Source organism: Euprymna scolopes, chromosome 8 (assembly GCF_053919585.1).
Source record: "Euprymna scolopes isolate OS-2025 chromosome 8, ASM5391958v1, whole genome shotgun sequence".
Classification (NCBI taxonomy): Eukaryota; Metazoa; Mollusca; class Cephalopoda; order Sepiida; family Sepiolidae; genus Euprymna; species Euprymna scolopes.
In genome coordinates, this window is record NC_136489.1 from 170,765,382 (window position 1) to 170,789,356 (window position 23,975).

At 37.4% G+C, this 23,975-nt stretch overlaps 1 protein-coding gene across 1 annotated transcript in view; it reads left to right on the plus strand.

Annotated features, from left to right (window-relative positions):
• Positions 1-23,975, plus strand: part of LOC145284030 (uncharacterized) — a 48,657-nt gene extending 24,682 nt beyond the window's left edge. Inside the window, exon 2 of the mRNA XM_080133121.1 lies at positions 20,363-23,975. Coding sequence (XP_079989247.1) covers positions 21,403-22,242 — 840 coding nt within the window. The 5' untranslated portion in view covers positions 20,363-21,402 and the 3' untranslated portion in view covers positions 22,243-23,975. The remainder of the gene's footprint in view (positions 1-20,362) is intronic.

The following is a 23,975-nucleotide window of genomic DNA, read 5'->3' on the forward strand; positions in this document are numbered from 1 at the left end:
GTAGATATCTCACTGCTGATGCAATTCTCTACCTGTATAAAAGCTAGGTACGTCAAAGAATGGAGTACTGTTGCCACATCTGGCCAGGAGCTGCTTGAAAGGACTTATCTTGCCTTGACAGAGTACAAAATAGACTTCGTAGCCTAGTGGAGGATGCGCCTCTCTCTCCCCTGCAACCTCTTTCCCACAGAAGAGATGTTGTGAGCCTGTCTCTGCTTTATTGTTATTTTTGTGGTAAGTGCTTGTCTGAGCTCCAATCTATGGTCCTTCCTTACCAAACTTTCATGAAAAACACTCATCTAGCTGAAACCACTAAAACCACTATCAATTATTTCCCCACTCTTTATCTGTGCCTAAACCTAAACCTAAACGTAGATTCCATGAACAAAGCTTCTTTCTTAGAAGTGCACACCTGTGGAACTCTCTTCCGTTTGCCTGCTTTCCAGTTGACTACAATTTGGTCATTTTGAAGTCCAATGTAAACCAATTCTTGTTGAATTGTCCCCTTACATATTCCAATTTACCAAATTTCCACTAACGATTACTACAACATTTTCCCATTGACTACTGTACACTCATTAACTCTTATCCTCGAGTGACTTCTGGGACTTTTTGAATGGTGACTCCTTTGTAAAAAAAAAAAAAAATCATGTCCATAGTCGTCAAAATGTAGAAAATGAAGTTGACAAAATCTCATTCTAGAAACAACTTTATTGGTTATCTTTGTTAGTAAGAATAAGGAAACAGGTTAGTTGTGGAAAGTGTTCTTGTGCGGAGACATAGATTAAAGATTAGACACACCTGTTAAAAGAGATGTGTCAGTCCAAGATCTAGAAAAAGAGTGTGTTGCCAGTTTAACCGTTTATAAACACGATTACATGACTGAGAGCTGGTGTCTGATTGAACAAGCCAGGAAAGAAGTGTATTCAAAATCTCCAGCTGCTAGAATTCGCTGCTGCTTATGTTTGTTGCAATTGCATCTGCCACAAGTATTAGAGTCATAATATCATTCCTTGTGCTTGTAATATAGAAGAACTATCTTGAGATGGTATTTAAGAAAATCATTCTCAGTTATACTGCAGATTATTCAACAAATACTCGGGCAGAAGCAAAAGTAATTACTGATTTCTGGTCCACACACCTCTTGGAATGTTTTGCCATCCTTTTAAATTATTAACTGCAACTGTCCATAGAGTATAGAGAAATTTTTTACTGAGATTTAGCTCTTCGAGATCTATTGTGGGTAAAGTAAATAAACTTATGTTATTTTGACTCATGCTTTCTGTTTAGCAGAAGTCAGGCCATTTCTGTTTAGCGTAAGTGAGACCATTTCTGTTAAGTGAAAGTCAGGCCATTTCTGTTTAAGGGAAGTAAGGCAATTTCTGTTCAGTAGAAGTTAGACAATTTCTGTTTAGCGGAAGTTAGACAATTTCTGTTTAGTGGAAGTCAGGTCATTTCTGTTTAGTGGAAGTTAGACCATTTTTGTTTAGTGGAAGACAGGCCATTTCTGTTTAGTGGAAGTAAGGCCATTTCTGTTTAGTGGAAGTCAGGCAAATTTCAGTTTAGTGGAAGTACGACCATTTCTGTTTAGCAGAAGTAAGACCATTTCTGTTTAGCAGAAGTAAGACCATTACTGTTTAGCAGAAGTTAGATCATTTCTGTTTAGCAGAAGTTAGACAATTTCTGTTTAGCGGAAGTTAGACCATTTCTGTTTAGTGGAAGTCAAGCTTTTCTGTTTAGTGGAATTCAGATCATTTCTGTTTAGTGGAAGTTAGACCATTTCTGTTCAGTAGAAATTAGATTATTTCTGTTTAGCAGAAGTCAGGCCATTTCTGTTTAGCGTAAGTGAGACCATTTCTGTTAAGTGAAAGTCAGGCCATTTCTGTTTAAGGGAAGTAAGGCAATTTCTGTTCAGCAGAAGTTAGACTATTTCTGTTTAGCAGAAGTTAGACAATTTCTGTTTAGTGGAAGTCAGGTCATTTCTGTTTAGTGGAAGTTAGACCATTTCTGTTTAGTGGAAGTCAGGCCATTTCTGTTTAGTGGAAGTCAGGCCATTTCTGTTTAGTGGAAGTTAGGCCATTTCTGTTTAGTGGAAGTCAGGAAAATTTCAGTTTAGTGGAAGTACGACCATTTCTGTTTAGCAGAAGTAAGACCATTTCTGTTTAGCAGAAGTAAGACCATTACTGTTTAGCAGAAGTTAGATCATTTCTGTTTAGCAGAAGTTAGACAATTTCTGTTTAGCAGAAGTTAGACCATTTCTGTTTAGTGGAAGTCAAGCCATTTCTGTTTAGTGGAATTCAGATAATTTCTGTTTAGTGGAAGTTAGACCATTTCTGTTCAGTAGAAATTAGACCATTTCTGTTTAGTGGAAGTAAGGTCATTTTTGCATAGTGGAAGTTATACCATTTCTATTTAGTGGAAGTAAGACCATTTCTGTTTAGTGGAAGTCAGGCTATTTCTGTTTAGTGGAAGTCAGGCCATTTCTGTTTAGTGGAAGTTAGACCATTTCTGTTTAGCAGAAGTTAGACCATTTCTGTTTAGTGGAAGTCAGGTCATTTCTGTTTAGTGACAGTTAGATCATATCTGTTTAGCAGAAGTTAGACATAAGAAGTAAGTTAGAAGTAGAAAACATTTTTGCGTAATGGAAGTTATACCATTTCTATTTGGTGGAAGTTATACCATTTCTTTTTAGTGGAAGTCAGGCTATTTCTGCTTAGCGGAAGTTACACCATTTTTCTGTTTAGCCAAAGTTAGACAATTTCTGTTTAGTGGAAGTTAGACCATTTCTATTTAGTGGAAGTCAGGCCATTTCTATTTAGTGCAAGTAAGACTATTTCTGTTTAGAGGAAGTAAGACCATTTCTGTTTAGAGGAGGCTAGGCCATTTTTGTTTACTGGAAGCCAGGCCATGTTTGCTTAGTAAAAGTTAGACTATTTCTGTTTAGCGGCAGTGAGACCATTTCTGCTTAGTAGAAGTCAGGCCATTTCTATATAGTGGAAGTTAGACCATTTCTGTTTAGTGGAAGTTAGACCATTTCTGTTTAGTGGAAGTTAGACCATTTCTGTGTAGCGGAAGTAAGACAATTTCTTTTTAGCGGAAGTTAGGCCATTTCTATTAAGTCGAAGTTAGACCATTTCTGTTTAGCGGAAGTTATACCATTTCTGTTCAGTGGAAGTTAGACCATTTCTGTTTAGCGGAAGTTAGACCATTTCTGTTTAGCAGAAGTGAGACCATTTCTGTTTAGCCGAAGTGAGACCATTTCTGTTTAGCGGAAGTTGACCATTTCTGTTTAGCGGAAGTAAGACCATTTCTGTTTAGTGGAAGTAAGGCTATTTCTGTTTAGAGGAAGCTAGGCCATTTTTTTTAGTGAAAGTCAGGCCATTTCTGTTAATGGAAGTCAGGTTATTTCTGTTTAGCGGAAGTTAGACAAATTCTGTTTAGCACAAGTGAGGCCATTTCTTTTTAGTGAAAGTAAGGCCATTTTTGTTAAGTGGCAGTTAGACCATTACTGTTTAGTTGAAGTGAGGCCATTTCTGTGTAGTGGAAGTCAGGCCATGTCTATTTAGTGGAAGTTGGACCATTTCTGTTTAGCGGAATTAAGACCATTACTCTTTACTAGAAGTTAGACCAATTCTGTTTCGCAAAAGATAGACAATTCCTGTTAGGGAAGTTAGACGATTTCTGTTTAGTTGAAGTAAGGCCATCTTTGTTTAGTGGAAGTTAGAACATTTCTGTTTAGTGAAAGTAAGGCCATTTCTGTTTAGCGGAAGTTAGACCATGTCTGTTTAGCAGAAGTTAGACAACTTCTGTTTAGTGGAATAAGACCATTCTATTTAGTGGAAGTCAGGCCGTTTCTGTTTAGTAGAAGTCAGGTAAGTTCTGTTTAGTGGAAGTAAGACCATTTCTGTTAAGTGGTAGCCAGGCCATGTTTGTTTAGTAGAAGTTATACCATTTCTGTTTGGCGGAAGTTAGACCATTTCTGTTTAGCGGAAGTAAGACGATTTCTGTTTAGCAGAAGTTAGGCCATTTCTATTAAGTGGAAGTTATACCATTTTTATTTAGCGTGAGTTATACCATTTCTGTTCAGTGGAAGTTAGACATTTTATGTTTAGTGGAAGTTCGACCATTTCTGTTTAGCGGAAGTTCGACCATTTCTGTTTAGCGGAAGTAAGACCATTTCTGTTTAGCGGAAGCTAGACCATTTCTTTTTTGTGGAAACTAGACCATTTCTTTTTTGTGGAAGTTAGACCATTTCTGTTTAGTGGGCGTCAGCATTTCTGTTTAGTGAAAGTAAGGCTATTTCTGTTCAGTGAAAGTCAGGTTTCTGTTTGGATGATGTTAGGCCATTTCTATTTAGTGGAAGCCAGGCCATGTTTGTTTAGTAGAAGTAAGACAATCTCTGTTTAGCAGGAGACGGCCCATTTCTGTTTAGTGGAAGTCGGGTCATTTATGTTTAGAGGAAGTTAGACCATTTCTGTTTAGCAGAAGTTAGACCATCTCTGTTTAGCGGAAGTGAGACTATTTAGTCGAAGTCCAGTTATTTCTGTTTAGTTGAACCAGCACATTTCTGTTGAGTTGATATCAGGCCATTTCTGTTTTGTGGAAGTTAGACCATTTCTGTTTAGCGGAAGCCAGACCATGTCTGTTTAGCAGAGACTTAGACCATTTCTGTTTAGTGTAAGTAAGGTCATTTTTGTTTAGCAGAAGTAAGACCATTTCTGTTTAGTGAAAGTAAGGCCATTTCTCTTTGGTGGACGCCAGGCCATTTTTGTTTATTGGAAGTTAGACCATTTCTATTAGAGTGGAAATCAGGTCATTTCTGTTTACTGGAAGTAAGGCCATTTCTCTTTGGTGGAAGCCAGGCCATTTTTGTTTATTGGAAGTTAGACCTTTTCTATTTAGTGGAAATCAGGTCATTTCTATTTACTGAAAGTTAGACCATTTCTGCTTAGTGGAAGCCAGGCCAGTTTTGTTCAGTGGAAGTTAGACCATTTCTGTTCAGTGCCAGTCAGGAAATTTCTGTTTAGTTTGTAAGTTAGACCATTTCTGTTTAATGGAAGTCAGGCAATTTCTGTTTAGTGGAAATTAGACCATTTCTGTGCAGTGTGAAGTTAGACCATTTCTGTGCAGTGTGAAGTTAGACCATTTCTGTTTAGCGGAAGTTACACCATTTCTGCTTAGTGGAAGTAAGGCAATTACTGTTTAGTGGAAGTTACACCACTTCGGTTCAGTGGAAGTCAGGACCATTTATGTTTAGTGGAACTTAGACCATTTCTGCTTAGTGGAAGTTAGACCATTTCTGTTTAGCGGAAGTTAGAACATTCCTGTTTAGTGAAAGTTTAGCCATTTATGTGTAGCGGAAGTTAGACCATTTCCGTTTTGCTAGAGTGTAACTATTTCTGTTTAGCAGAAGTTAGACCATTTCTCTTTAGTTGAAGTCACGCCATTTCTGTTGAATGGAGCCACACCATTTTTGTTTTGAGGAACAGGCCATTTCTGTTTTGTGGAAGTTAGACCATTCCTGTTTAGTGGAAGTCAGGTCATTTCTGTATAGTTGAAATTAGATCGTCTGTGTAATGGAAGTTTGATCATGTCGGTTTAGCGGAAGTTACACCTTTCTGTTTCGCAGAAGGTAGACCATTTCTGTTTAGCGGAAGTGAGAGCATTTCTGTTTAGCGGAAGTTAGATCATTTCTGTTTAGGAGAAGTTAGACTATTTCTGTTTAGTGGAATGTAGACCATTGCTTTTTAGCAGAAGTTAGACCATTTCGGTTCAGGAGAAAGTTAGATCATTTCTGTTTAGTAGACGTTAGACAATTTCTGTTTAGTGGAATGTAGACCACTGCTTTTTAGCGGAAGTTAGGCAATTTCTGTTTAGTGGAAGTTTGACCATTTCTGTTTATCGGAAGTAAGACCATTTCTGTTTAGCGGAAGTCAGACCACTTCTGTATAGTGGAAGTTACACCATTTCTGTTTAGCGTAAGTCAGGTCACTTCTGTTTAGCGGTAGTGAGACACTTTCTGTTTAGTGGAAGTCAGGCCATTTCTCTTTGGTGGAAGCCAGGCCATTTTTGTTTATTGGAAGTTAGACCATTTCTATTTAGTCAAAGTCCGGTCATTTCTGTTGAATGGAAGTAAGGCAAATTCTGTTTAGTGGAACTCAGGCTATTTCTGTTTTGCGGAAGTTAGACAATTTCTGTTTAGCGGAAGCCAGACCATTTCTGTTTAGCAGAAGTTAGACCATTTCTGTCTAGTGTAAGTCAGGCCATTTCTGTTTAGTGGAAGCCAGGCCATGTTTGTTTACTAGAAGTTAGACCATTTCTTTTTAGTAGAAGTCAGGCCATCTCTGGTTAGCGGAAGCTAGACCATTTCAAATCGCATATTTCTGTTTAGTGGAGCCAGGCCATTTCTGTTGAGTGAAAGTCAGGACATTTCTGTTGAGTGGAACTCAGGCCATTTCTATTTTGTGGAAGTTAGACCATTTCTGTTTATCGGAAGCAAGACCGTTTCTGTTGAGTGTAAGTCAGGTGATTTCTGTTTAGCAGAAGTTAGACAATTTCTGTTTAGTGGAAGTCAGGTCATTTCTGTTTGGTGGAAGCCAGGCCATTTTTGTTTATTGGAAGTAAGACCATTTCTATTTAGTAGAAGTCAGGTCATTTCTGTTTACTGGAAGTTAGACCATTTCTGTTTAGCGGAAGTCAGACGATGTCTGTTTGTGTAAGTCAGGCCATTTCTGTTTAGCGGAATTTAGACCATTTCTGTTAAGTGGCTGTCAGGCCATTTCTGTTTAGTGGAAGCCAGGCCATTTCTGTTTAGTGGAAGCCAGGCCATTTTTGTTCAGTGGAAGTAAGCTAACTTCTGTTTAGTAGAAGTTAGACCATGTCTGTATAGCTGAAGTTAGACTATTTCTGTTTAGTGGAAGGTAGACCATTGCTGTTTAGCGGAAGTTAGACAATTGTTGTTTAGTGGAAGTTAGACCATTTCTGTTTAGTGTAAGTCAGGTCATTTCCGTTTATTTTAAGTTTGACCATTTCTATTTAGTGGAAGTCAGGCCATTTTTCTTTGGTGGAAGCCAGGCCATTTTTGTTTATTGGAAGTTTGACCATTTCTATTTCGTGGAAATCAGGTCATGTCTGTTTACTGAATGTCAGGCCATTTTTCTTTGGTGGAAGCCAGGCCATTTTTGTTTATTGGGAGTTAGACCATTTCTATTTAGCAGAAGCTAGACCATTTCTATTTAGCAGAAGTTAGACCATTTCTATTTAGCGGAAGTCAGAAGATAAACCATTTCTGTTTAGCGGAAGTTTGACCATTTCTGTTTCGTGGAAGTTAAACCATTTCTGTTTAGCGGAAGTTAAACCATTTCTGTTTAGCGGAAGTTTGACCATTTCTGTTTAGTGGAAGTTAAACCATTTCTGTTTAGCGGAAGTTTGACCATTTCTGTTTAGTGGAAGTTAAACCATTTCTGTTTAGCAGAAGCCAGACCATTTCTGTTTAGCGGAAGTAAGATCATTTCTGTTTAGTGTAAGTCAGGTCATTTCTGTTTCACGGTAATTAAACCATTTCTGTTTATTGGAAGTCAGGCCATTTCTCTATGGTGGGAGTCAGGCCATTTTTTGTATTGGAAGTTAGACCATTTCTATTTAGTGGAAATCAGGTCATTTCTATTTACGTGAAGTCAGGCCATTTCTCTTTGGTAGAAGCCAGGCCATTTTTGTTTATTGGAAGTTAGACCATTTCTATTTAGTCGAAGTCCGGTCATTTCTGTTTAGTGGTGCCAGGATATTTCTGTTGCTTGGAAGGCGGGCCATTTCTGTTTGATGAAAGCCAGGCCATTTTTGTTTATTGGGAATTAGACCATTTCTGTGTAGTGGAAGTAAAACCATCTCAGTTTAGTGGAAGTCAGGCCATGTCTGTTTAGTGGAAGTTAGGCTATTTCTGTTTAGTGAAAGTCAGACCATTTCTGTGTAGTGGAAGCCAGGCAATTTTTGTTTAGGTGAACGTAGAAGTTAGACCATTTCTGTTTAGCGGAAGTTAGACCATTTCTGTTTAGCAGAAGTTAGACCATTTCTGTTTAGCAGAAGTTAGACCATTTCTATTTAGTTACAGTTAGACCATTTCTGTGTAGTGGAAGTCAGGACCATTTTTGTATAGCGGAATTTTGACCATTTCTGTTTAGTAGAAGTTAGACCATTTCTCTTTAGTGGCAGTCAGGCCATTTCTGTTGAGTGGAGCCGCGCCAGTTTTGTTGTGTGGAAGTCAGGCCATTTCTATTTTGCAGAAGTTAGACCATTTCTGTTTATTGGAAGTCAGGCCATTTCTGTTTAATATAAGTTAGACTATTTCGGATCAGTGACAGTTAGGCCATTTTTGTTTAGTGGAAGTTAGACCATATCTGTTAAGTGGAAGTCAGGCCATTTCTGTTTAGTTGGAAGCCTGGCCATTTTTTTTTAGTAGATTTTAGACCATTTCTGTTTTGCGGAAGTTACATCATTTCTGTTCAGTGGAAGTCACCCCATTTCTGTTTAGTGGAAGTTAGACCATTTCGGTTCAGTGGAAGCTAGGCCATTTTAGTTTAGTTAAGATTATAACTGTTTAGTGGTAGTAATTCAATTTCTATTTGGTGGAAGTTAGATATTCTGTTTAGCAGAAGTTAGACCATTTCTGTTTAGTGGAATTTAGATGATTCTGTTCAGTGGAAGTCAGGACCACTTCTGTTTAGCAGAAGTTAGACCATTTCTGTTTCACTTCCACTTTCTGTTTCACTTCTTTTCACTTTCTGTTTCACTTCCACTAGGAAGTCCGGCCATTTCTGTTTACCGGAAGTTAGAACATTTCTGTTTAGCGGAAGTGAGACCATTTCTCTTTAATGGAAGTCAAGTCATTTTTGTTTAGTGGAGCCAGGCCATTTTTGTTTAGTGGAAGTTGGGCCATTTCTGTTTAGCGGAAGGTAGATCATTTCTGTTTAGCAGAAGTTAGACTATTTCTGTTTAGCAGAAGTTAGACAATTTCTCTGTAGCAGAAGTTAGACCATTTCTGTGTAGCAGGAGTTAGACCATTTCTGTTTAGTGGAAGTCCGGCCATTTCTGTTTACCGGAAGTTAGACCATTTCTTTTTTGCAAAAGTAGACCATTTCTGTTTAGCAGAAGGTAGGCTATTTCTGTGTAGCGGAAATTAGACCATGTCGGTTTTGCTAGAGTTTGACCATTTCTGTTTAGCGGAAGTTAGACCATTTCTCTCTAGTGGAAGTAAGGCCAGTTGAGCCACGCCATTTTTGTTTTGAGGAAATAAGGCCATTTCTGTTTTGTGGAAGTTAGAACATTCCTGTTTAGTGGAAGCCAGACCTTTTCTGTTTAGTGAGAGTTAGACCATTTCTGTTTAGTGTAAGTTAGGTCATTTTTGTTTAACGGTAGTTAGACCATTTCTGTTTAGTGGAAGTCAGGCCATTTCTCTTTGGTGGAAGTCAGACCATTTTGTTTTATTGGAATGTACACCATTTCTATTTCGTGGAAATCAGGTCATTTCTGTTTACTGGAAGTTAGATCATTTCTATTTAGTGGAGGTCAGGTCGTTTCTGTTTAGTGGAAGTAAGACCTTTCTGTTGAAGTCAGACAATTTCTGTATAGTGGAAATTAGACCATTACTGTTCAGTTGGAAGTTAGACCATTTCTTTTCAGCTGAAGTTACAACATTTCTGCTTAGTGGAAATCAGGCCATTTCTGTTTAGCAGAAGTTAGGCCATTTCTGTTTAGCGGAAGTTAGACCATTTCTGTTTAGCAGAAGTAAGACCATTTCTGTATAGTTGAAGTTAGACCATTTCTGTATAGTTGAAGTTAGACCATTTCTGTTTATTAAAATTAGACCATTTTTGTTTAGTGGAAGTTAGACCATTTCTGTGTAATGGAAGTTAGACCATATCTGTTTAGTGGCAGTTAGACCATTTCTGTTTAGCAGAAGTTAGACTATTTCTCTTAAGTTGAAGTCAGGCCATTTCTGTTGAGTGGAACCACGCCATTTTTGTTTTGTGGAAGTCTGGCCATTTCTGTTTTGCGGAAGTTAGACCATTTCTGTTTATTGGAAGTCAGTCCATTTCTATTTAGTGGAAGTAAGACCATTTCGGTTCAGTGGAAGTTAGGCCATTTTAGTTTAGTGGAAGTTACACCATATCTGTTTAGTGGAAGTCAGGCGATTTCTCTTTGGTTGAAGCCAGGCCATTTTTTTTAGTGGAAGTTAGACCATTTCTGGGTAGCGGACATTAGACCATTTCTGTGTAGCGGAAGTTACATCATTTCTGTGTAGCGGAAGTTACATCATTTCTGTTTAGCGGAAGTTAGACCATTTCTGTTTAGTCTAAGTTAGACATTTCTGTTTAGTAGAAGTTAGACCATTTCTGTTTAGTTGAAGTTAGATAATTTCTGGTTAGTGGAAGTCAGGACCACTTCTTTTTAGCAGACGTTAGACCATTTCTGTTTAGTGGAAGTTGGACCATTTCTGTTTAGCGGAAGGTAGATCATTTCTGTTTAGCGGAAGTGAGACCATTTCTGTTTAGCGGAAGTGAGACCATTTCTCTTTAATGGAAGTCAAGTCATATTTGTGTAGTGGAGGCAGGCCATTTTTGTTTAGTGGAAGTCAGGCCATTTCTGTTTAGTGGAAGTCAGGTCATTTCTGTTTAGTGGAAGTTAGACCATTTCTGTTTGGTGGAAGTTAGACCATTTCTGTTTAGTGTAAGTTAGGTCATTTTTGTTTAGCGGTAGTTAGACAATTTCTGTTTAGTGGGAGTCAGGCTATTTCTCTGTGGTGGAAGCCAGGCCATGTTTGTTTATTTGAAGTAAGACCAATTCTATTTAGTCGAAGTCCGGTCATTTCTGTTTAGTGGAGCAGGCCATTTCTTTTTATTGGAAGTCTAGCCATTTCTGTTTGGTGTAAGCTAGGCCATGTTTGTTTATTGGAAGTTAGACCATTTCTATTTAGTGGAGGTCAGGTCATTTCTGTTTAGTGGAAGTTCTGTTTTGCTTGAGTGAGAGCATTTCTGTTTAGCAGAAGTTAGACCATTTCTCTTTAGTTGCAGTCAGGCCATTTCTGCTGAGCGGAGCCACGAGATTTTTGTTTTGTGGAAGTCAGGCAATTTCTGTTTATTGGAAGTCAGGCCATTTCTGTTTAGTGGAAGTTAGACCATTTCGGTTCAGTTGAAGTTAGGCCATTTTAGGTTAGTTGACGTTAGACCATATCTGTTTAGTGGAAGTCAGGGCTATTTCTCTTTGGTCGAAGCCAGGCCATTCTTTTAGTGGAAGTTAGACCATTTCTGTGTATCGGAAGTTACATCATTTCTGTATAGTGGAAGTCACCCCATTTCTGTTTAGTGGAAGTTAGACCATTTTTGTTTAATGGAAGTTAGATAATTTCTGTTTAGTTGTAACTCAGGACCACTTCTGTTTAGCAGACGTTAGACCATTTCTGTTTAGTGGAAGTTGGACCATTTCTGTTTAGCGGAAGGTAGATCATTTCTGTTTAGCAGAAGTAAGACTATTCCTGTTTAGCAGAAGTTAGACCATTTCTGTGTAGCAGAAGTAAGACTATTTCTGTTTACCAGAAGGAATACCATTTCTGTTTAGCGGAAGTGAGACCATTTCTGTTTAGCGGAAGTGAGACCATTTCTCTTTAATGGAAGTCAAGTCATATTTGTGTAGTGAAGGCAGGCCATTTTTGTTTAGTGGAAGTCAGGTCATTTCTGTTTAGCGGAAGTTAGACCATTTCTTTCTGGTGGAAGTCAGACCATTTCTGTTTAGTGTAAGTCAGGTCATTTCTGCCTATTGGAAGTTAGACCATTTCTATTTAGCGGAAGAGGCTATTTCTGTTTAGTGGAAGTTAAACCACTTCCGTTTAGTGGAAGTCAGGTCATTTCTGCTTCGCAGAAGTTAGACCATTTCTGTTTAGCAGAAGGTAGACCATTTCTGTTTTTTTGAAGTTAGACCATTTCTGTGTTGCGGAAGTTACATCATTTCTGTATAGTGGAAGTCACCCCATTTCTGTTTAGTGGAAGTTAGACCATTTCGGTTCAGTGGAAGCAAGGCCTGTTTAGTTAAGTTAGACCATAACAGTTTAGTGGCAGTCAGGCAATTTCTGTTTGGTGGAAGTTAGATAATTTCTGTTTAGTTGAAGTCAGGACCACTTCTTTTTAGCAGACGTTAGACCATTTCTGTTTAGTGGAAGTTGCACCATTTCTGTGTAGCGGAAGGTAGATCATTTCTGTTTAGCAGAAGTTAGACTATTTATGTTAGACCATTGCTGTGTAGCAGAAGTTAGACCATTTCTGTTTAGCGGAAGTTAGACCATTTCTGTTTACCGAAAGTTAGACCATTTCTGTTTAGCGGAAGTGAGACCATTTCTGTTTAGCCGAAGTGTGACCATTTCTCTTTAATGGAAGTCAAGTCATTTTTGTGTAGTGGAGCCAGGCCATTTTTGTTTAGTGGAAGTTAGACCATTTCTGTTTAGTGGAAGTCAGGTCATTTCTGTTTAGCAGAAGTTAGACCATTTCTGTTAAGTGGAAGTTAGACCATTTCTGTTTAGTGTAAGTCAGGTAATTTCTGTCTATTGGAAGTTAGACCATTTCTATTTAGCGTAAGTCAGACTATTTCTGTTTAGTGGAAGTTTGACCTTTCTGTTTAATGGAAGTTAGACCATATCTGTTTAGTTGAAGTTAGACCATTTCTGGTTAGCAGAAGTTAGACCATTTCTCTTTAGTTGAAGTAAGGCTATTTCTGTTTGGTGGAAGCTAGGCCATGTTTGTTTATTGGAAGGTAGACCATTTCTGTTTAGTGGAAGTTTTGTTTTGCTTGAGTGAGAGCATTTCTGTTTCGCAGAAGTTAGACCATTTCTCTGTAGTTGCAGTCAGGCCATTTCTGCTGAGGGGAGCCACGATATTTTTGTTTTGTGAAAGTCAGGCCATTTCTGTTTATTGGAAGTCAGGCCATTTCTGTTTAGTTGAAGTTAGACCATTTCGGTTCAGTTGAAGTTAGGCCATTTTAGGTTAGTTGAAGTTAGACCATATCTGTTTAGTGGAAGTAAGGGCTATTTCTCTTTGGTCGAAGCTAGGCCATTTTTTTAGTGGAAGTTAGACCATTTCTGTTTTGCAGATGTTAGACCATTTCTGTGTAGCGGAAGTCACCCCATTTCTGTTTAGTGGAAGTTAGACCATTTCAGTCTAGTGGGAGCAAGACTTTTTAGTTTAGTAAAGTTAGACCATTACTGTTTAGTGGCAGTCAGGCAATTTCTGTTTGGTGGAAGTTAGACAGTTCTGTTTAGAAGAAGTTAGACCATTTTTGTTCAGTGGAAGTTGGACCTTTCTGTTTAGTGGAAGGTAGATCATTTCTGTTTAGCAGAAGTTAGACTATTTCTGTTTAGCAGGTGTAAGACCATTTCTGTGTAGCAGAAGTTAGACCATTTCTGTTTAGCGGAAGTTAGACCACTTCTGTTTAGTGGAAGTCAGGTCATTTCTGCTTAGCGGAAGTTAGACCATTTCTGTTTAGCAGAAGTTAGACCATTTCTGTTTAGTTTCAGTGAGACCATTTCGGTTCATTGGAAGCTATGCTATTTTAGTTTAGTGGAAGCTAGGCCATTTTAGTTTAGTGGAAGTTAGACCATAACTGTTTAGTGGAAGTCAGGCAATTTCTGTTTGGTGGAAGTTAGACATTTCTGTTTAGCAGAAGTTAGATCATTTTTGCTTAGTGGAAGTCAGGACCACTTCTGTTTAGCAGACGTTTGACCATTTGTGTTTAGTGAAGTTAGATAATTTCTGTTTAGTGGAAGTCAGGACCACTTCTGTGTAGCAGACGTTAGACCATTTGTGTTTAGTGGAAGGTAGATCATTTCTGTTTAGCAGAAGTTAGACTATTTCTGTTTAGCAGAAGGTAGACAATTTCTGTGTAGCAGAAGTGAGACCATTTCTGTTTACCGGAAGTTAGACCATTTCTGTGTAGCGGAAGTTAGACCATTTCTGTTTAGCGGAAGTGAGACCATTTCTCTTAAATGGAAGTCAAGTCATTTTTGTGTAGTGGAGCTAGGCCATTTTTGTTTAGTGAAAGTTAGACAATTTCTGATTGGTGGAAGTTAGTTCATTTTTATTTAGCTGTAGTTAGACCATTTCTGTTTAGTGTGAGTCCGGCCATTTCTCTTTGGTGGAAGCCAAGCCATGTTTATTTATTGGAAGTTATACAATTCTATTTAGTCGAAGTCCGGCCATTTCTGTTTAGTGGAGCAGGCCATTTCTGTTGATTGGAAGTCAGGCCATTTCCGTTTGGTTGAAGCTAGGCCATGTTTGTTTATTGGAAGTTAGACCATTTCTATTTAGTGGAGGTCAGGTCATTTCTGTTTAGTGGAAGTTTGTTTTGCTTGAGTGAGAGCATTTCTGTTTAGCAGAAGGTAGACCATTTCTCTTTAGTTGAAGTCAGGCCGTTTCTGCTGAGCGGAGCCACGATATTTTTGTTTTGTGGAAGTCAGGCCATTTCTGTTTATAGGAAGTCAGGCCATTTCTGTTTAGTGGAAGTTAGACCATTTCGGTGCAGTTGAAGTTAGGCCATTTTAGGTTAGTTGAAGTTAGACCATATCTGTTTAGTGTATGTCAGGGCTATTGCTCTTTGGTCGAAGCCAGGCCATTTTTTTTTGTGGAAGTTAGACCATTTCTGTTTTGCGGATGTTAGAACTTTTCTGTTTTGCGGATGTTAGACCATTTCTGTGTAGCGGAAGTCACCCCATTTCTGTTTAGTGGAAGTTAGACCATTTCAGTTCAGTGGAAGCTAGACCTTTTTAGTTTAGTTAAGTTAGATCATAACTGTTTAGTTGCAGTCAGGCAATTTCTGTTTGGTGGAAGTTAGACAGTTCTGTTTAGCAGAAGTTTGACCATTTCTGTTTAGTGGAAGTCAGGACCACTTCTGTTTAGCAGACGTTAGACCATTTCTGTTTAGTGGAAGTTGGACCTTTTCTGTTTAGTGGAAGGTAGATCATTTCTGTTTAGCAGAAGTTAGACTATTTATGTTTAGCAGGAGTTAGACCATTTCTGTGTAGCAGAAGTGAGACCCTTTCTGTTTAGGTGAAGTGTGACCATTTCTGTTTAGCGGAAGTTAGACCATTTCTGTTTAGCGGAAGTTAGACCATTTCTGTTCAGCGGAAGTGAGACCATTTCTCTTTAATGGAAGTCAAGTCATTTTTGTGTAGTTGAGCCAGGCTATTTTTGTTTATTGGAAGTTAGACCATTTCTGTTTTGTGGAAGTAAGGTCATTTCTTTTTAGCGGAAGTTAGACCATTTCTGTTTAGTGCAACAAAGACCATGTCTGTTTAGTGAAATTTAGACCATGTCTGGTTAGTGTAAGTCAGGACATTTCTGTCTATTGGAAGTTAGACCATTTCTATTTAGCGGAAGTCAGGCTATTTCTGTTTAGTGGAAGTTAGACCATTTCTGTTTAATGGGAGTTAGACCATATCTGTTTAGTGGAAGTTATACCATTTCTGTTTAGCAGAAGTTAGACAATTTCTCTTTAGTTGAAGTAAGGCCATTTCTGTTGAGTGGAGCCACGCCATTTTTGGTTTGTAGAAGTCAGGCCATTTCTGTTTTGCGGAAGTTAGACCATTTCTGTTTATTGGAAGTCAGGCCATTTCTATTTAGCGGAAGTCAAACCATTTCGGTTCAGTGGCAGTTAGGCCATTTTAGTTTAGTGGAAGTTACACCATATCTGTTTAGTGGAAGTCAGGCGATTTCTCTGTGGTCGAAGCCAGGCCATTTTTTTAGTGGAAGTTAGACCATTTCTGTGTTACGGAAGTTAGACCATTTCTGTGTAGTTGAAGTTACATCATTTCTGTGTAGCGGAAGTTACATAATTTCTGTTTAGTGGAAGTCACCCCATTTCTGTTTAGTGGGAGTTAGACCATTTCGTTTCAGTTGAAGCTAGACCTTTTTAGTTAAGTTAAGTTAGTCCATAACTGTTTAGTGGTAGTCATGCAATTTCTGTTTGGTGGAAGTTAGACATTTCTTTTTAGCTTTTTTTGTTTATTGGAAGTTAGACCAACTCTATTTAGTCAAAATCCGGCCATTCCTGTTTAGTGGAGCCAGGCCATTTCTGTTGATTGGAAGTCAGACCATTTCTGTATGATGGAAGCTATGCCATGTTTGTTTATTGGAAGTTAGACCATTTCTATTTAGTGGAGGTCAGGTCATTTCTGTTTAGTGGAAGTTCTGTTTTGCTTGAGTTAGAGCATTTCTGTTTAGCAGAAGTTAGACCATTTCTCTTTAGTTGAAGTCAGGCCATTTCTGTGAGCGGAGCCACGCCATTTTTGTTTTGTGGAAGTCAGGCCATTTCTGTTTATTGGAAGTCAGGCCATTTCTGTTTAGTGGAAGTTAGACCATTTCGGTTCAGTTGAAGTAAGGCCATTTTAGTAAAGTGGTAGTTAGACCATATCTGTTTAGTGGAAGTCAGGGCTATTTCTCTTTGGTCGAAGCCATGCCATTTTTTTTAATGAAAGTTAGACCATTTCTGTTTTGCGGAAGTTAGACCATTTCTGTGAAGTGGAAGTGACATCATTTCTGTTTAGTGGAAGTCACCCCATTTCTGTTTAGTGGAAGTTAGACCATTTCGGTTCAGTGGAAGCTAGACCTTTTTAGTTTAGTTAAGTTAGACCATAACTGTTTAGTGGTAGTCAGGCAATTTCTGTTTGGTGGAAGTTAGACATTTCTGTTTAGCAGAAGTTAGAGCATTTCTGTTTAGTGGAAGTTAGATAATTTCTGTTTAGTGGAAGTCAGGACCACTTCTGTTTAGCAGACGTTATACCATTTCTGTTTAGTGGAAGTTGGACCTTTTCTGTTTAGCGGAAGGTAGATCATTTCTGTTTAGCAGAAGTTAGACTATTTCTGTTTTGCAGAAGTTAGACTATTTCTGTTTAGTAGAAGTTAGACCATTTCTGTTTACCGGAAGTTAGACCATTTCTGTTTAGCGGAAGTTAGACCATTTCTGTTAGCGGAAGTGAGACCATTTCTCTTTAATGGAAGTCAAGTCATTTTTGTGTAGTGGAGCCAGGCCATTTTTGTTTAGTGGAAGTTAGACCATTTCTGTTTAGTGGAAGTCAGGTAATTTCTGTTTAGCGGAAGTTAGACCATTTCTGTTTAGTGGAAGTTAGACCATTTCTGTTTAGTGTAAGTCAGGTCATTTCTGTCTATTGGAAGTTAGACCATTTCTATTTAGCGGAAGTCAGGCTATTTCTGTTTCGTGGAAGTTAGACCACTTCTGTTTAGTGGAAGTCAGGTAATTTCTGCTTAGCGGAAGTTAGACCATTTCTGTTTAGCAGAAGGTAGACCATTTCTGTTTTTTTGAAGTTAGACCAGTTTCTGTTTAGTGGAAGTTAGACTATTTCTGTTTACTGGAAGTGATGCCATTTTTGTTCAGTGGAAGTAAGCTTATTTCTGTTTAGCAGAAGTTAGACCATTTCTGTTTAGTTTAAGTTAGACCATTGCGATTCATTGGAAGCTATGCTATTTTAGTTTAGTGGAAGCTAGGCCATTTTAGTTTAGTGGAAGTTAGACTATAACTGTTTCGTGGAAGTCAGGCAATTTCTGTTTGGTGGAAGTTAGACATTTCTGTTTAGCAGAAGTTAGACCATTTCTGTTTAGTGGAAGTTAGATAATTTCTGGTAAGTGAAAGTCAGGACCACTTCTGTTTAGCAGACGTTAGACCATTTGTGTTTAGTGGAAGTTGGACCATTTCTGTTTAGCGGAAGGTAGATCATTTCTGTTTAGCAGAAGTTAGACCATTTCTGTGTAGCAGAAGTGAGACCATTTCTGTTTACCGGAAGTTAGACCATTTCTGTGTAGCGGAAGTTAGACCATTTCTGTTTTGCGGAAGTGAGATTATTTCTCTTTAATGGAAGTCAAGTCATTTTTGTGTAGTGGAGCTAGGCCATTTTTGTTTAGTGGAAGTTAGACCATTTCTGTTTAGTGGAAGTCATGTCATTTCTGTTTAGCGGAAGATAGACCATTTCTGTTTAGTTGAAGTTAGACCATTTCTGTTTAGTGTAAGTCAGGTCGTTTCTGTCTATTGGAAGTTGGACCATTTCTATTTAGCAGAAGTCAGGCTATTTCTGTTTAGTGGAAGTTAGACCATTTCTGTTTAGTGGAAGTCAGGTCATTTCTGCTTAGCGGAAGTTAGACTATTTCTGTGTAGCAGACGGTAGACCATTTCTGTTTTTTGAAGTTAGACCATTTCTCTTTAGTTGAAGTTATACCATTTCGGTTCATTGGAAGCTAGGCTATTTTAGTTTAGTTGAAGCTAGGCCATTTTAGTTTAGTGGAAGTTAAACCATAACTGTTTAGTGGAAGTCAGGCAATTTCTGTTTGGGTGAAGTTAGACTATTTCTGTTTAGGAGAAGGTAGACCGTTTCTGTTTATTTGAATTAGACCATTTCTGTAGCGGAGGTAGACCATTTCTGTTTAGTGGAAGTCAGGCCATTTCTGTTTAGTGGAAGTGTGGCTACTTCTGTTTAGTGAAAGTCAGACCATTTCTGTGTAGTGGAAGCCAAGCCATTTTTGTTTAGTGGAAGTTAGGCCATTTCTGTTTAGTAGAAGCCAGGCCATTTTTGTTTAGAGGAAGTTAGACCATTTTTTTTAGATGAAGTTAGACCATTTCTTTTTAGCAGAAGTTAAGCCATTTCTGTTTAGCAGAAGTTAGACCATTTCTGTTTAGCAGAAGTTAGACCATTTCTGTGTAGCGGAAGTCAGGTCATTTCTGTTGAGTGGAAGTCAGGCCATTTCTGTTTAGTCGAAGTAAGGCCATTTATGGGTAGCGGAAGTTATACCATTTCTGTTCAGTGGAAGTCAGGCCATTTCTGTGTAGTGAAAGTTAGGCCATTTCTGTTTAGCAGAAATTATATTGATGAAATGCCCCTTCTGATTTATACATATGAATAAAAGACAAATTCACATTAAATTTTCAGTTATAAACTGGAAACCGTTCTGTAAAAATTAATCAGAAGGTAAAACATTTTAAATTAAAAATTATTTGTATTGAAACTTTTAAAATATATTTTAGTATATAAATCCATTCTGAAAAAAAAAAACATTTCAAAGTAAAAACTAAACAAATATATTTTGATTATAACATTTTATGAAAAATAAAATTATTCCAAAATAAAATCATTTAAAAGTAAAGATTATTCTTTTATGTAAAATTTTAAAATTAAACTGGAATTATGTTATTTATTAATCACAAGACACTTTTCCTTGTAGAAATTTCCAGGTTGATTGGGGTTGCATTTAACTGGCTAGGGGAGATGCACGCCCAAATCAAGGCAGAAAGCAAAGGAAAAGTACCATCTTCACTTGTCTTTCTGAGATTACCATAGCTCTACAATTTGGAGAGGCATGGTTGCTGATTCTGTTAAAAAAGCAGAGCCGCTGATGATTTGTTTTTTATTTTAGCTTTGTCTGCTAATATATACAGTAGAACCCCGAGATATGGCATTAAGAATTAGTAACAAAATATGGTACAGTATATAATACACATGTATATAATCAAATAATATTATAAATATAAATAACACCGTCAGGCAGGACAAATACCATAACCAGGGGGCCAGAAAAACATTGTATTCAACATTGTAACCTGAAAAAACTGTATCCTAAGGCCACTGTATCCCAGGGTTCTACTGTACTTGAATTTATTCTGCATTACTAGTTATAGAAAGTCCAATATACATATTGCTATTCAAGCTTAAAGATGTATCATTCCTGGAAAGTGTCTCATTTAAATATTCAATCAACCCTAACCAAACATATTTTGACGCATATGGATATATATTACCAGTGCATTTAAAGCACAAATCATCAATCTAGCATTCACATGCTAATTTAACCTAAACATGGACAAACTCACTGAAGATAAACCTTTCTCATCTCAAGTGCAGAACTCATCCTCAAGTGAATTTGATCTAACAACAAACATGCACAGCAACACTGAAGACAAACGTTATTCTTGTGAAGTGTGTTGCTTATCGTTTACAGTAAAATCCAATTTACAAATATTTGTTCATTCTCATAGAAAATGTTAATATTCAAAATTTGTACAAATAAATATTTTTGTCATAATATTTGGTTTCAACTTTGGTTGTTTGTTTATGTATATTTGAATTAATGTATTTGCTGTAAACTATTCCTCATTCTTTCCTTTCGGAACATTTGAATTAGAGATTAATTAATTACATGTGAAAATGAATATCACCACTGCCTTTAAGTTAAGGAAGTTAGTAAAATTTGTTTTTAATTTTGGTTATCTGTCTGCTAATGTATATTCGAATTAATGTAACATAAAATCTTTTATTCATTCACAGGCCAAAAATGAAAATATCAAATGAAGAATTATGGAATAAAAAGCTTAATATTTTTGGAGCATATGGATAAATATTATGATTGCATTTAAACTCAAAAACATTGATCCAATATTTACATGCTATTCCAACCTAAAGATAAATATAATTCCTGGAAAATGTTTTATCTAAATTAATCAACCAACTTTAACGAACCATGGAAAAACTTACGGAAGATAATAAACCTTTTTCATCTTCAGTTGAAACAGACAAGTCCATTGCATTATCTCAGGTGCAGGAATCATCACCACCAAGTGAATGTGACCTTATGGTGAACTAGTTCAACCAGGTCATAAAGGGTTAATATTTTTGAAACATATGGATAAATATTATATCTGCATTCAAATTCCATAACAACAATGGAAAAACTTGCTGAAGATAATAAACCTCTTTCGTCTTCATTTCAAATGGACAAGTACATTGCATCATCCCAAGTGAAGGAATCATCGCCACCAAGTTAATATGGTCTTACAACAAACATTATGAAATAAAAAGATGAATATTTTAAAGCATATGGATAAAAATATTTAAACTCCAAAACAATGATCTGGTATTTATATGCTATTCCAGCATCCATCCATCCAGCGCAGCTGCAGCCAAGATTGAACTTATTACACTAGTTTATAGTGTAATTCAAATCTTGTCGGTAGCTGAATACTTGATGGTTTGCAAGGGTTATCAAGAGTATTTTTTATTGTGACGCCATCATTAGATGGGGTGCCTACCATGGCTTAAGAGAGTCCCATCTACCAAGAGAAGGATAGACTGCACCAATTTCTCAACCTGGTATTTTACCTCACAGTATATACAGCGCCTTGCCTTCCCAAATGGTCATCTATCTGGTGCTGGCCAGGCTCAACGTAGCTTAACTTTGGTGATCTGTCGAGAACCGGTATGTCAACGTGATTGTGCCGTATAAATTCTAGCGTAAAGAGAAATATCATTCCTGGAAAGTGTCTTAGCTAAATAACAAACCAACTTCAATCAACCAACTTAAACCAACCATGGAAAAACTCACTGAAGATAATAAACCTCTTTCGTCTTCATTTCAAACAGACAATTCCATTGCATCATCCCAAGCGCAAGAATCATCATCACCACCAAGTGAATCTGACCTTACAACAAAGATCGAAACGAGCAACAGAAACGCAGGCAATAGCGAAGAGCGGCGATATCCTTGCGAAGTGTGTGGGGTGTCATTTGCAATGAAATCCGACCTCCAACGACATATTCGAACTCACACAGGTGAAAAGCCATTTTCTTGTGACATTTGCGTTGCATCATTTGCGTTGAAAGGAAACCTAAAAACGCACATGCAAACGCACACGGATGAGCGGCCATTTTCGTGCGACGTCTGCAACGCCTCATTCTCACGTCATGCCGTCCTAAACATCCACATGCGCATACACACTGGCGAGAAGTATTACTTATGTGATGTGTGTGGTGCATCATTCACTTTCAAAGGCAACCTCAAGACGCATATGCGCATACACAGCGGCGAGAAGCCGTATTTATGCAATGTCTGCAACTCATCTTATCGTGCTAAAACTGATTTAACGATCCACATGAGAACCCACACCGGGGAAAGACCTTATTCTTGCGGTTTGTGTGGCTCGTCTTTTGCACATAATGCGACATTTCGGCGACATTTAAAAATACACATTGCAAAGAAATGTTGCAAATTGTGCAGTGCAGCATACAAGACAAAATTTGAATTAAATGCACACATGCAATCGCACGTGGGCGATAAGCCATATTCTTGTGAAGCTTGTATCATATCGTTATCAAGTAATGCTGCATGGAAAAAACACATGATGAGCATGCACACCGGGGAGATTTCATAGTTTTGTGCAATTTTATGTTGTTAATTACTCTTGAAACATACTTAAAAGTTTATATCATGTTTATACTGAACATAAATCGATTTTTTGTTTATTTTTGTGTTTCTGAAACTTTACATAAGTTATTTAGTAATTTATTAACCCTAACCACTAAACCTGACTAACCCTAACCCTAAAACATAACCCTAACCCTTACGTTAATCTCTAACCCTAATATAATCATAGTGTGTGGGAAATAACTTTATTTAACCCTAACTCTAACTTTAACTAACCCTAATCCTTAACCTCATCCTTAACTCTAAAATAACCACAAAACTTAACTCTAACCCATACATTAATCCTAACCCCTACTCTTATTTCTAATATAAAGATAACTGTCTAGAAGCTCCCGGCTGGCCCCATTAATTTTTTTTTTTCAATATTTTCCCCAAAAATCATTTGCTCGTTTGTCGCGCATTGATCTGCGTCTTATGTCAGACTAGCCTGGGTGCTTGGCATTACCTGGGTGTTTGGAGCAATAAAAAAAGTAAGAAAGTGGTAGTAGGCAAGCAAGCTCGAACCGTTCCACGAAGGAGAAAATAAAAGTGAAAAAAAAGCCTCACTTCTTTGCCATTACGTCTATTGCCAAACTGGAAGTGGCAAAGTTTTAAATTAAGCCTAGTCAGATGAAAAGAGGGGATGATTTTCGAAAATATCAGTGAAAAAAGTGACCCCGCCTTGTAAAAAAAAGTGCCCAGTGAAGAAATTAATGTTTTTAGCCAATTTTTCGATATTTGGCATCTGAAAGGTCGAGCTTCAAAATGATACCAATCTCGTGAAAATCCATTGCCTGTCGAAAGTTTTAGGCAGACATACAAACAAACATACATACATTTAAACACACAGGTGAGATTTATATTATAGATTACAGTAAAACCTGAATGCATGACGTTATGTTCCAAGCAAAGCTGAGTGGAGGGTCAGTTATGCACGGTTCAAATTCTGCACAAGTACCAAAAGTTTGCATCCTATTCATACTGAACACAAACCTATTTTTTATTTTATCTTGCTGAACCTTTAAATTAGTGAATTAATGATTTATTAACCCTAACCCCTAACTCTAACCTTAAAACTTAACCCTAACCCCTAAGCCTAATTCTGATATGACCATGGTTTGTTGGAAATAACTTTATTTAACCCTAACCCTTATCCTAATCCCTAACTCTAATATAATGACAGTGTATGGGAAATAACTTTATTTAAACAATAGAATCGATTGTTAACTCTATTTAGCCATGATTATATAAAATAAATTGACATTTTGATGATATTTAAAAATGCACGCTGCAAAGAAATGTTGCAAATTATGCAGTGCAGCGTACAAGACAGAGCTTGAATTGAGTGCACACATGCAATCGCATGTGGGCAATAAGCCATATTCTTGTGAGGCTTGTATCATTATCGTTATTGTGTAATACTGCATGAAAAAGTACATGATGAGCATGCATACTGGGGAGATTTAATAGTTTTGTGTGAATCTGTGGAATACTGTTATGCTCACCTGCTTCCCGATTGAATAGAATATAGTAACCTTCAAATCTAATTTAAACAAGTTCTTGTTGAGCCATCCCCACAAATAATAAAATTCTACCTTATTTACATCATTAACAATTACTAATCTACCACCTTACATTCATTAACCCTTATCAAGGTTTAAAAGCCACTCAAGGATAAGTGGTGACTCTCAAAAAAAAACA